We start from the raw sequence: 13,711 nt of genomic DNA on the forward strand, positions 1-13,711 counted from the left end.
CATGAGCGCAATTACACGGAAATTGTTGATCTCTCAGTCAGCTTACTGACACGTTGAACTTCGCTGGAAGAATCTGCGCCAAGCTGTAAGCATAGAGTATGGGGCATTTCCCGGGGGGGGGGTAGTTAGCCTGGGGGAGGAGGGAGGGCTTTTATCAAATGCTTTAGATAACATCTACTGCTCCCCCAACATGACCTATTCTTCATAAAGCCAAGGTGATTACTGATTATAATGCTATTGACCAGTATAACATTTTGAATGTGATCCCTTAAACAAATTCAAATAATTATATTGTTTTTAAGTTCTGGATAAAAAATATAGTGCTGTTTGCTTCAGAAACACTATTATAGTTTATATAAACCAGCTGCTGTGTAGCGACGGGGGCAGAAATTAGATAACAGATAAGCTATTTAGAATTGCATTATATAATGCAGGGCTTATCTGTTATAAGCTGTGTAACCTGTGCCTTTTCTCCTTTTTCAGTTTTGAAAAGAGTTGCTGAAGCAAACAAACCAGTTTTACCAGTGCGGGCCAACAATGCATTATATTTGAACTAATTTAAAAACTTCTATTTGTTTGTATTACTGTTCCTTTAACAAGCCTTCAAATAATTTGCCCACCATGGATGTCAGTCTTCCTGGCCTATAACTGCTAGGCTGAGATCGTAATCCCTTTTTAAATATAGAAATTAAATCAGCCTTCCTCCAATCCATAGGTACCAAACCAGATGAAAATGAGTCTGAGAAAATGTAACTCGTTTAACAAGCATGCAACATGCAACAAGTTTATAAACTTGTTCCCATTGAGTGTTCTGGCAGTACTGTTGCTGCAATCATTATTTGGGTAATTTCCCCAATCATTTGCAACAGGAGCTTTGCCTCCTCCTCTTCACTTACATTAGGAGGTCTATAGCATATCAATAGGGATGTCGCGGACTGTTCGCCCGCGAACTAATTTGCGCGAACATCGACTGTTCGCGTCCGCCGAATGTTCGCGAACGTCGCGCGACGTTCGCCAATTTGGGTTCGCCTTAGCTGGCGCTTATTTTTGACCTCTCACCCCAGACCAGCAGATACATGGCAGCCAATCAGGAAGCTCTCCCTCCTGGACCACCCCCACACCCCCTGGACCACTCCCATATATAAACTGAAGCCCTGCAGCGTTTTTTCATTCTGCCTGTGTGTGCTTGGAAGAGCTAGTGTAGGGAGAGAGCTGTTGAGTGATTTGAGGGACAGTTGATAGTAACTTTGCTGGCTAGTAATCTACTTGATACTGCTCTGTATTGTAGGGACAGAACTCTGCAGGGATTTGAGGGACATTTTAGGTTAGGTAGCTTTGCTGGCTAGTAATCTACCTTCTACTGCAGTGCTCTGTATGTAGCTGCCTGCTGTGGGCACTGATCTCTTCTGATCTCATCTGCTGACTGCTGTAATAACCCAATAGTCCTTGTAAGGACTGCTTTTATTTTCTGTTTTGTTTTTTTACTTTGCTACTATAAGAGCCCAGTGCTATAAGTCTAGCTGTGTTGGGGAGTGGGACTGGTGTGCTGCTCCTAGTAGTTCAGCACCAACCAGAGTAATTTTTTTTTTTAATATACATATATATATATTTTTATTTTACTTATCTTACTGTTCTTTAACGTGTCCAGTGCTGTTTGCTGTTCTTCATAGTAGTGCACCAATAGTAGTGCACATGCAGGCATTGTTTGCCCAGTGTGTTCTTCAAACAACTGCCACCTAGCTGTGTGAGCTTGTTCACATTCTGTCTAAATATCAATAATAATACCGTCTCCAGAAACACCACCTGAGTGACGTTTTCCAAGCAGCAATAATATATTCCGTATCCACTGCTGTAGTGTATACGTTGACCTTGCAGGCATTGTTTGCCCAGTGTGTTCTTCAAACAACTGCCGCCTAGCTGTGTGAGCTTTTTCACATTCTGTCTAAATATCAATAATAATACCGTCTCCAGAAACACCACCTGAGTGACGTTTTCCAAGCAGCAATAATATATTCCGTATCCACTGCTGTAGTGTATACGTTGACCTTGCAGGCATTGTTTGCCCAGTGTGTTCTTCAAACAACTGCCGCCTAGCTGTGTGAGCTTTTTCACATTCCGTGTCCAGAAACATCACCTGAGTGACGTAGTGTGATTTCTGCCCTTTACAGCACAAAACGCAGCGCTGTGTCAACAATGTATTTTTCAGATACATTTTTGCCCTTGATCCCCCTCTGGCATGCCACTGTCCAGGTCGTTGCACCCTTTAAACAACTTTAAAATCATTTTTCTGGCCAGAAACGTCTTTTCTAGCTTTTAAAATTCGCCTTCCCATTGAAGTCTATGGGGTTCGCGACGTTCGCGAACCGTTCGCATTTTTGACGCAAGTTCGCGAATATGTTCACGAACATTTTTTCCGCCGTTCGCTACATCCCTACATATCAATTTGTTGTACTCTTTACAATCCGTGGAGAGCTCTACCCATAAGGCATCAGCTCCCTCATTTTCTAACATCACCTCCTCCTTTATATTAGCTTTTAAATCCTGCCTAATAGACATTCCCCTCCACCTTTTCTATTGCCTCTGTCCCTTCAAGTCAACCTTGGCTTAAATCTGGGAGAAAGGAGGCAGGATCCAGGCTTTACATTAGGTTAGGGATTAGGTTTAGTTCCCTTGGAGTAAGGCTTGCTGGTTAAGAAAACTGTTGTTCTAGAAACAGTTTGGTAAGGGTTATATTTAATCAATATAAATTTAAATAAAGAACTGCAGCCTTCTCTTTCCAACAAAGGGCCAGATTCAATTCAGTGTGAAAAAGTTTATCACAAGAAAAGTCATGAAAAAAGTCATCAATTTGAGATGCAATTCAATTCAGAAAAACCTTAAACCACAGTTTTTCATGTGAACTTTATTAAAGTCTATGGGGAAAATCTGGAACAGAATTAGGAGAAAAGTTTTTTCTCCTCAAATTGAATCTCGTCTATAGTGATGGGCGAATTTATTCGCCAGGCGCAAATTTGCGGCAATTCGCAAAACCGCCTTGAAAATTCACCGGCCTCAAAATTTTGCCAAAAATGCGTCAAAAACGAGACACCGGCGCCATTTTGCAAATTTTTGCCTTTTTGCGAATTTCACAGGAAATTCGCTCATTTTTCGGCAGAACGCCCCAAATTCGTCCATCCCTACTCGTCTATAATTTTTCACATGGTAAGCCATGAAATAACTTTTTCTCATTGAGCTGAATCTGGTCCAAAGTGTCTACTAGTCTGTATTAGAGAAAGAAGAGGGGTTGTGGGCTGGTGAGCAAAATAGAGGATTATGAGGGGTTGTAGTCTCCACTTTGAACCCATCATGTGCTTGCCACCCCTTAAGTCAACTGCCTTTTATTATTACCTCACATAGTATCATTCAGTGTATAAGTCTAAATATGTCAAATGGAACTAAATTAGTGAAGGAAAACTTACTTAAAATGTATCCCCTTTTCAACATTAGTTTATTGACCAAGGCTTACACTGAAAACACATTGTCATTTGTTTTAATTGTTTTTTAACAGTGCAACATTTGAAATAAAAACAAAAGGGATATTCTATGCCTGGCCTTTCAAGCACAACAAAAACAAATCGTTGGTCTGAGCAGCCTTCTTAAAAAGACTCCTGAGCTAAAAAGTTCCACATTTGTCCCTCAGGCTAATACAGGAAAAGGAAATCATTTTTAAAAAGTTGGATTATTTGGTTAAAATGGACTCTATGGGAGATGGTCTTTCCATAATTCAGATCTTTTTGGATAACAGGTTTCCGGGTAACAGATCCCATACCTTTATTCAAGTATAACACTCAACACTGTAACACTATAACAATAACAGCAAGAAAAGCATCTTTCTTTAAATTTCAGATCTGGGTTTTTAAAACATTTAACCAGATGTGGTTAAACCTTGTGGCTACCCAAGCAGCAACTAATTTAAAGCCCAAAAAGTCCACTATTGCACTATACAAGGGTTTTTACAGGTGGCTGGGCATTAGTCATGTACGAGACAGATCGAAAACAGTTGGGTTTTTGAAATTCATCAAGTGATGTTCCACCTACGTTCAGCACTTACCTGCTTTTGAGTACCAACTAATAGAAAATGGAGGGTTTAGTTCCCCAGTAATGGAGTACCGTATATACTCGCGTATAAGCCGAGTTTTTCAGCACCCAAAATGTGCTGAAAAACTCAACCTCGGCTTATACGCGGGTCATACGTAGATACGCTCCTTCCGCGGCCCCAGCAGGACTGTCTGTGACTGACTGTGTCGCCGCCCGGAGCAGGTCCAGGAGCTCCGGGCAGCGCGTCCTTCCCTGCCGGCGTTCGCTCCCAAAATGGCGGCGCCCATGGCCGCCACGTGGGTAGCGGCGCCGGCCGCTACCCACGTGGCGGCCATGGGCGCCGCCATTTTGGGAGCGAACGCCGGCAGGGAAGGACGCGCCGCCCGGAGCTCCTGGACCTGCTCCGGGCGGCGACACAGTCAGTCACAGACATGCAGCTAGTACCTGTAGTCCAACACCAGCCACTAATGTCAATCTAAAGGATTTGACAGCAAATTGTATGGGACATTTTTTATAGTGCTCAAATAGACAAAAGTATGGCACATCTGAACAATAGCGACCTTAAAATGCAGCCATCTGACAGAGATAGCTTCCAGCTGTCTGCGATGGAAAATAATCCCTCGAGTTGCCTTAAAGAGAGCACATAATCCTAGTGCTAACAACGTGCGGATAGGAGCCTAGATTTTGCAACTGCACTTCTGTGTGCACTGTGGTACCCCAGTAATTTAGATTAGAAGTAATATTTATTTAAATTGAAAGGATATTATTCTCACCAGATCTGAATAAAACAAAAATTGTGCTTGTCACATTTCAGTGAAGGTGGCCATACACTGGGTTAGATTACAATTATCCTGTATGGTATTACAAGAAAGTAACATATCACACATTTATCTCACAGATAGGACAACCTAGATACTTTTTCTGCTAAATAAATAGTTTTTAATTTGTGATGTTCTAAGTGGGGCACCTCTTTCCATGAGTAATCCAGATAAAATGGAACCAAGCTGAGTCAGGTATTAGTTGAAACACATTTCCACAAATTACAGGTCTGCATTTTATAGGAAATGAATGGCATAGCACCCAGACTAGCTTGACTGTCATAAAATATAACAGGGATATGATTCAGCATGATGAAACTGGGGTGAGGGAGTGTTACAGATTCATCTTACAGTCATGTGGCAGCACCAGTCATATCTCACGTATTTTTCTGCGATTAATGACGGATATAAGGCAAGATTAGAGCAACAGATCATACAGACAGTACTGCGCTATGGGAGAGGGAGGTATGTTGCAAATGTACCAAATCATAGTGATAAATGTTATGGGTTAAAACCCCAGCCCCTTCCAAAAAACAATATTACTTTATGCTAATGTTATTAAACTTTAAATCTAAAAAGCTACAGTTATCTTTTGGATGAAAGAGACCCAGTGCCAGGAACATGCTCAATATTAAGTAAGTGCAAAGTGGTCCAACAAAAATATAACCTAAATGAGCCTGACACAGGTGCAATGTCGCCAGATTTGACAAATGTTTTATCAGAGCTGCAAGGCTCTCAGGTCCAGACAGTCCTGCGCTATGGGATCACACAGACAGTCCTGCGCTATGGGAGAAGGAGGTGTGTTGGGGCCGCGGTACCTTTTTTCTGCTTTCCTAGGTGCAGCACCTCATTGGCACATTCACATCTTGAAATCTGACATGGGGCCCCTAGGCTTATACACGAGTCAATACATTTTTCCAGTTTTCTTAGGTAAATTAGGTACCTCGGCTTATACACGGGTCGGCTTATACACGAGTATATACGGTACATGAAAGATCCATCACAGAAAACACAGGTAAAATGCTCATGTGTAAGAGCTCTAAAGGCAACACATCATTTAGCTTTTCTGGTAAAATGCTATTAGCAAATTAATCTCTTATACAGTAAAACAAGGTAAATATTACTTTATGGAAATAAAGACAGTGTTTATGCAATGTTTCCACATCAGCAAATTGAATGAACGCATCTAAAAGTGGGTATATTTTGCCTATAAAATATGTACAGTAAGCTTCTTTAGGGATACAATGAATGCAAGAATTTCGCTGCTAGGCAGTATGTATTATGTATATACATAATGCAGACATATATTTCTTTGCAGGAATACTGCAGAAAGTACCTGACATACTGATCTCAGTATGTTCAGGCCTGACATACTGCTGGAGGGATAGACTGCTATGAGTGGTGAACTTTGTGTGTTTTCCCATGTTGCACAGATTATTTTATAATTGGTGTGTCAAAACAGTAACATTCAGGGAGCTATTTATCAAAATCTGAATTTTTTTTGATTATTTTATTAAAAAAAAAGTCTGACCAAACTAGAATCCATGATATGACCTTATTTATTATTAAAATACTATTTAATCAGATCTGGGGAAAAGCACGATAAAACAAAAAAAACGAATCGTACAATTTTAAAATTTTTTCAGGGGCTTTTTCCTGGAGTCCCGAATTTTTCAGATTTTTGTCTGAAAAGCCTGAAATAGTCAGATTTTCAGGCTAATTCCAGCGCAGACACAAACTTCCAAATAGGAGAGGGACATCTGCTTTTGACTTATATACAACCTCGACAAGTCTCTGCGGATTTTTGGATTTGGAGTTTTTGTAGCCATGGGGTATACTAAATCTCCAAAAAATGTTACATTTTTAGGCATTCAGACTTTAATAAATAACCCCCTGAATAGTGATGGGTGAATTCACGGAACGGCGCCAGCATCTCGTTTTTTACGCCGGCGCCCGTTTTTGACGGGAATTTTCGCGGGCGTTTCGCGAATTTATTCACTGGCGGCGAATCGCGCAAATTCGCCACGAATTCACCCCTGAATGTACCTTATTGTTGTACATATGTATAAATATATATATTGTGTATATATGTGTATGGGAAACTTTTTAACAGGTTTTATAATGTTGCCTTGATTCTGGGGGTGGGGTGAGTTCATACCAGATTCTAAATATATCTTTAAGCAATAAATTCACTGGGCTATATAAATTATAATAATACTGATTTATATCCTGGCTCCAATCTGAATTTAGAGCTGCATATCAAAGAAATACTAGTGCATCGTTATTTGTAAAAAATAATTACAAGCTCGGTTTTCTTTCCTGATCATTAATAGAGACAATTAATAGACAAGACAATATTTGCATTTTTTATTAGTGCTAAACAAAAGTTAACTAAAGCGTAAGTTTAACTTAACAGTTTGTAAGGCTATCACTGTTTTTACTAACATTTACTTATCATTATCAACAGAGATGCAGTAATTGTTTTCTCATAAAGCAGAAGAAATGCATGTTTAGACTTTTGATTTATTAAGAAATGGTTACCAAATGAAACCCTAACAGTTGCTGTCGTGAATAAGGCGACACTTAAGAAGCTTTAAGTAATTGTCAATCTTATGGGAATCCCTGCGAAAGCAGTGCAGGAGGTTGTAAAAGGCAAAGAGACGCGAATTTTCGTCTGCTGACTGTGCTGCTGGTGGGCCAGACCACAGGGAGTTAACATCATTTTCCAAGTCAAAAGGATGAATCTACAAAAAAAAAAAATAGTCTGTTTTCTACAAAAATTGGAAGCATTTTGAAAGCAACCCTGGCAAAATATATAAATACATTATCCATAAAGCCATACTTGCCTAAAAGCCACTAATCAATAGCTGGCAGTTATCCACAGCAGTTCTACAGCTGATCTATTCTAAAATTCTCCTGCCCCAGGATATAGACATCCAGTCTCACAACTGACTCTACAATAGAGTTAGTTCACTGGCTACTAACAGTTCATTAGCCTACAAAAATGCTTCATTTTCAGTTCCAAAGCTAAGTTTGGTCCTTTGAAAGAAGGAGCAGGATAATGGCAGCTACAACAGCAAATTAGATCTACAGCAAAGGTAGCAAAAGTTCTTACACCCAACATCAGGTTTTGCTAACAGTACCTGTTTTGTGGATGTGGATAGTTAAATGAATGCTAATTGAGAGATCCGCTTGGGTTACTAATATATCCACCTGTGCTGTTTTGTGGAACTAGATATATGAATATAGGCACTGCGAAAAGCTCCAAGGAAAATTTTTGACAGTTATGGGTAATTAAAGAACTCCCACTGTAATCAGAATCCTTCCATTCCCGTCTCCATTAACATAGACTTTGTAGTACGTCTGGAGGTTGTTGATTCTGCAGTGGTCAACTGTAATGGCTGGGGACAAGTAGTATATATCCTTAATAGTTATGATTCAGCTGGGCTGGGACAGATGTTTTTAGCAGTTGTGCTCAATGTTCTAATTTGTATTTCTTGTTATTCATGGTAACTGACTTTAGCTCTCCCCAAGCTGCACTTTAATATACACTAATGTCATTCTTTATTAGTGATGGATTGTTCTCCTGAGAACCTTTTTAAAATACATTTCTACTATTGCAAAATCCCTCCCTTTTAAATCAGTACAGTTGTAAATGTGCTGTGAGGTTTATGCTTGCCCAGGCATGGCCATAGCCATTCAGGATTGCAGATTTACAGTAATGTTACTATATCTGTTTTTGACACACATCCCAGTTCACCGATGGACTGTAGGATGTCTTACTCTTTATAAAATGTGTAATTTGTTTAGTGCAGTGCTATGTTAATTGAAATGTTATGGAAGGAAGAGGTATTCAATAATATTTTCTATATTATTTATTAATATTGTTCCTTATTGTGCATCAGGATGTTAAAAAAATGACTGAAATCTTAAACTTGAATTAAAGGAGAGGGAAAGATCAAATCCATGGGGGGCACCACACAATCGAATGTAATCAGTTACCTGATATCTCAAGCCAGTGCTCCTGTTAGCAGAAAACTATACCAGCCCGGGGTACTTCTGCGTAAGCACAACAAATTGTGATTTAGACTTTCCTTCTCATTTATTTGCTGTAGTGAGAGGTGCATTGACAAAGTGTTGTAAGGAACATATATTTTACCCTCTGAGAAAACAATAAAGTTGAACTATAAAATATGCACTGTAAGAAAATGTATCAGCCATTTAGAGCCTTTAAAGTGACAGTGATGTTGAGGGAAGAACATATTGGGGTATATTTATCAAAGAGTGAAGTTAGCAATCACCACAGTACATCAGAATGAAATTCGCCACTCTCCATTCATTTCTATGGGATTTTTAATAGTGATGGGCGAATCTCTCCCGTTCCGCTTTGCAGAAAAATTCGTGAAAAATCGGGGAAACAGAAAGTTCATGAACAATTTGTGAAATGTGGCCATTTTCACGGAAAATTTGTGAAATTCAGACGTTTTCACGAAACATTCGTGAAATTCGGACGTTTTCACGCAAAATTTAGCAATTCGAACCTTTTCACAGAAAAAAACGAACATTTCGAACATTTTCACAGAAAAAACGTGAAAATCGTAAATTGCCTCAGGCGAATTTTCACCAGTGAATTTTCGCGAGAGATTTGCAAATTTATTCGCCAGTGGTGAAACGCGGGAATTCGCCGCAAATTCTTGCCTGGCGAATTTATTCGCCCATCACTAATTTTTAAAAATGTGTTTATTAAAGGGTGAACTTTCACTTTCACCCATTGATAAATACTCTTTTTAAAAATTCCATAGAAATGAATGGAGAGTGGCGGAATTTCACTCTAGTGTACTGTGGTGATCTCTAACTAACTAAATATGCCCCATTGAGTGCAAAGAACACATTTTTTAGAGTTAAATTAAAGCATATGAATAGAAACTTCAATATTGTTTGTATTAGATGTAGCTGAACCAAGTTACAAAAATAAATCCAAGGTTACTATTCTTACCCTTCCAACAATTTTTTCCATTCCGTCCTGAAGTAGTTTGGTTTGTTCCCCAATTTCAACAGCTTTCTGAAAAATTGTATCTGGTGCTTCCCTAATATCTTGAACTTCCGCAACCATGTGGAGTAAAGGATTATTCCAAGATCGCAGAACTTGCATCACTAAGTTCAGCAAGTCTTCATGCTTTGGTATTGCATGGAAGAAACAAATGAAGACACAATGATTTATTATATCATTTTAACAATTTACTTAACAGCACCTCCCATGGTTTACATTCAAACACTCTATTGGGTTTTATGTATTGTTTTCTTATCAACTTTAATCATCATTATACTTAGCATCACACACAATTAAAATCATTATACAGAATTAATTTCTAACATAATTGTTATTTGTTTGCTTTACTGAAAGTTATCTTACCTGTGCAACTACATTTTTGTAAAATTCAGTGTAAAATTAATTCAGCCACATCTGTGTAATCAAACAGTGCTATAATAAAAGAGAAGAGCTGGAAATTCAAACCACTATTTCTCATGATTACAGAATTTCAATTCTGATTATTGGACCTTGATAAAGTCTCACTTGAATTTGCTGTGCTTGCTCCTTGTCTTCTGGAGTATTTAATGAGGAAGTATGGCAACTCATAACAGACTTTGTTAAGAATCTTTGACTTGGTGCAAAACGTTCATCCTGTCGAAAAAAATATGAGAATGGGAAAAAAAATATGTGCATTAAAATATCTTGATTGCTTATAATATTAAACTTTAGATATGCCAACTGATTATAATAAATGATAATCTTTAAAAATATATATTTATTCAAATCATAATAGGGAACACTATTATCTCATCATAAATAAAAGCACTAACGTATAAAATATAGCTTCTACTTACAAATTCTTTGAACATTTCAGAGGAGAGAGAATGGATATAGTTTGAAAGCTTCACTGCCCGATCAAAAAGATCTACTGTTGACATCTGGCAGTTGGTTCCTCCATCTGGACATATTGGGAGGGAAGTCACACCATATTTCACTGGAAACATACTGGTCCCAACAAGAATTACCAACATTGCAACTTCAAGAAAGAAAAAAAATTACATTACTAACCACTTTGCTGTGAAGGGAATTAATGTTGAACTTTATTTATAACTGGAAGAAAATAATAAAAAGTGTTTATGTAACAAGGAACATGATATGATGCCTTTATAGATTTACATTATTTCAGAAATATTCTTTATTCCGTCATGTGTTATATATTTATAATGTAATATCCCATGGACTTACAGGCACATGGTTTTATTCAAGTCACTCTTGACAGCTTCAGTTATTGATAAAAGGCATTTTATAAACACTTCTTAAAACAAAATGTAAAAAAAAAACATGCTGACTTCAGGAATCCATGTAGTGAAAACAGATCAAATAGAATTCTCATTCTTGTGTTTTATGTATTTCCTAGCAAATAAGTCAAATCATAGAATTATACATTATAGCACAAACTATTTTAAACATAAAAAGACAGGGACTATGCTCATAATTTAGAGATATATAGAAGAAAATTACCTTTCACAGATGAGTCCATTGGATCAATCATTATTGGCAAAGTCTTTCCAGAGACTAGTCAAGTGTTTAGCCTTCATGTTCCCCTTTGGCAGTTTTATACACTTAGACATCTCTGTTGAATAAATACATCTCCCAAACTCATAATCATAAACATCAAATGTCCTTACTTCTTCATTCATATTCACACAAGTTTTGATCAAAATAATGTGCTAAATATATTTAACTTAGGAAAACCTGCATGGATGCCATTCAAAATGAGAACTAACAAAAGCGGAGACAGATATGGCATTATAAATGTATATTTATTTTTTACAGGACTTTAAAAATGTTACATTTAATAATTGAACTCTTTAGTTGCAAACTTTCCCTATGGCTTATCATTGAACTTGAGAAATGATTACTATATAGTTGTAAATAAGTGAACGTATACACGAATTAGAGCACATTCTGATCAGTGACTAATACTAAATACTTTACAAGGTGCTTTAAATTCAGTGCCTTAAAAAACTGAATTGAAAAAATAATGTCTATTGTATGGCTTTTCTTGCCAAGAAAAACAGTTGCACTCTAGTGCTTAATTTAGAAGCTATGGGAATGTAATTTAGAAAGAATTTTACCATTTTGTTTTTATCCGTTGTTCACCAGAGAGTGCGTTTTCATTGTTTATTCTGCATAAGCTTGTGAATAAGCTCCGAGAATGGATTTGTTGAAGTTATAATAATGCAGATATATAAAGTCATTAGGCTACATTTTAAATTGTGTCCACCTAAACAATAGTGGTTACTTAATCATAATTATTTTTCAATAACTTTAATTCGTTATTTTTAACTCATAATACTTGAGCTACTATTGACTGTGTGGTCTCATTTGAAAGGGACACTAAAGTCTAAAAAATAATATTGCTAGAAACGATTGTCTATGGGCCAAATTTACAAAAGGGCAAAGTGGCTAACATTAGCGAAAATTCACCAGCGTGGTGTCATTTTGCCACTTCGCCAATTTACTAACAGTGTCCCTGGTGAAAATTTGCTAACGCAACTTCGCACCCTAACGGCTGGTGAAGTTGCACTCTGGGGAAGGGGTGAAACTACGCAAATGTGTTACATTTTTTTTCCTGAATGTTACCTCTTTTGCCAGAGTTTACTTCGCCAGGTCAGACCAGGCAAAGTGCAATAGAGTAGATAGGAGTTTGAAAAAAAAAAGTTGAACATTTTTGTAAGTCCCCAAAAATGCTGGCGTTTTTTTCTTTTTAAAGGGTGATAGGCTGAAAAATATTAGGGTGCTCACCTTCCCCCCTACATTTGATAAAATATGGCACCTTAACTATACTGTGGGCACATGTGTAGGGCATTAGAAAACCTCTATATCATTTTATTACGTTTCCGTGGGCTTCTGTAGTGTTCTGTATTTGCTGTAGCATACGTTTCCATTTAAACTTAAATTTCGCGCCGTATGCAAATTAGCCTTTGCTATCGTAACTTCGAACCGATGATCTAACATCGCTAGCGCAACTTCGTAAACAATCGGTAACTTGTGCGCAACTTCGGATCTTCGTGAATTTGCACAGCCCTGGCGAATCTACGCCTGGCGAAGTGCGGTTTCGTTTGGCGAATGCAACGCTTGCGCAAATTCGGAGGTAAGTAAATTTGCCCCTATGTGTTTTGGGTTCTTATACTAGCCCAAACTCACCAATGCTCTATAGAAATAGAGATCCATGCCCCTTAGGATGCCCAGAGTAGCTCACTGTCTTTTGCCTTTCCAAACTACTGCACATGCTCAGTCTGCTCTTTGCTAATGTCAGTGACCCAAGCTTAGGGACATACTCACAATATTCTTCTTTCCTCTGCTGGTTTGCTCTAGTCACTGCCTATTCACTATTAAACATGCATACATAACCAGTGCTTAACTGGGACACCAGGGGCCCACTCTTAGTAGTCTCTTTTCTTTACATACTATAATCTATTATTACATCTGCTGAGCCTCTTTGTTCTCAAAGAAATAGATTAGGGAAAGGCAATTAAATATTCCCAATGTTTAGCAACATGAGGACCCACTGACACCTGGGCCCACTGGAAGTTTTCCTGTTATCCCGGTGTGCCAGTCTAACACTGTACAAGCCAGCCAATCACAGCTCTGTCTGGCTGCTCACTAAAAAACTAAAACCCTGAGCACTCTGAACTTGGAGCTGGATTTTAGCTGAATTCTTAATTAAATCCATCCCTAGTTGTGTGACTTTCCTTTCCACCTTGTAACGATCCCAAAT

General features: G+C 38.1%; 1 protein-coding gene across 1 annotated transcript; it reads right to left on the reverse strand.

The window, feature by feature from the left end:
- Positions 1-7,248: 7,248 nt before the first annotated feature.
- On the reverse strand, positions 7,249-11,490 carry prl.1.S (prolactin, gene 1 S homeolog). The gene is made up of 5 exons (NM_001095872.1): positions 11,449-11,490; positions 10,782-10,963; positions 10,471-10,578; positions 9,892-10,071; positions 7,249-7,639 (listed from the first exon to the last, which is right to left on the reverse strand). The coding sequence occupies exons 1-5, from the start codon at positions 11,477-11,479 to the stop codon at positions 7,448-7,450; spliced, it is 693 nt and encodes a 230-aa protein (NP_001089341.1). The 5' UTR covers positions 11,480-11,490; the 3' UTR covers positions 7,249-7,447.
- Positions 11,491-13,711: the final 2,221 nt, after the last annotated feature.

The sequence above is a fragment of the Xenopus laevis genome, chromosome 6S, assembly GCF_017654675.1.
Source record: "Xenopus laevis strain J_2021 chromosome 6S, Xenopus_laevis_v10.1, whole genome shotgun sequence".
Taxonomy (NCBI): Eukaryota; Metazoa; Chordata; class Amphibia; order Anura; family Pipidae; genus Xenopus; species Xenopus laevis.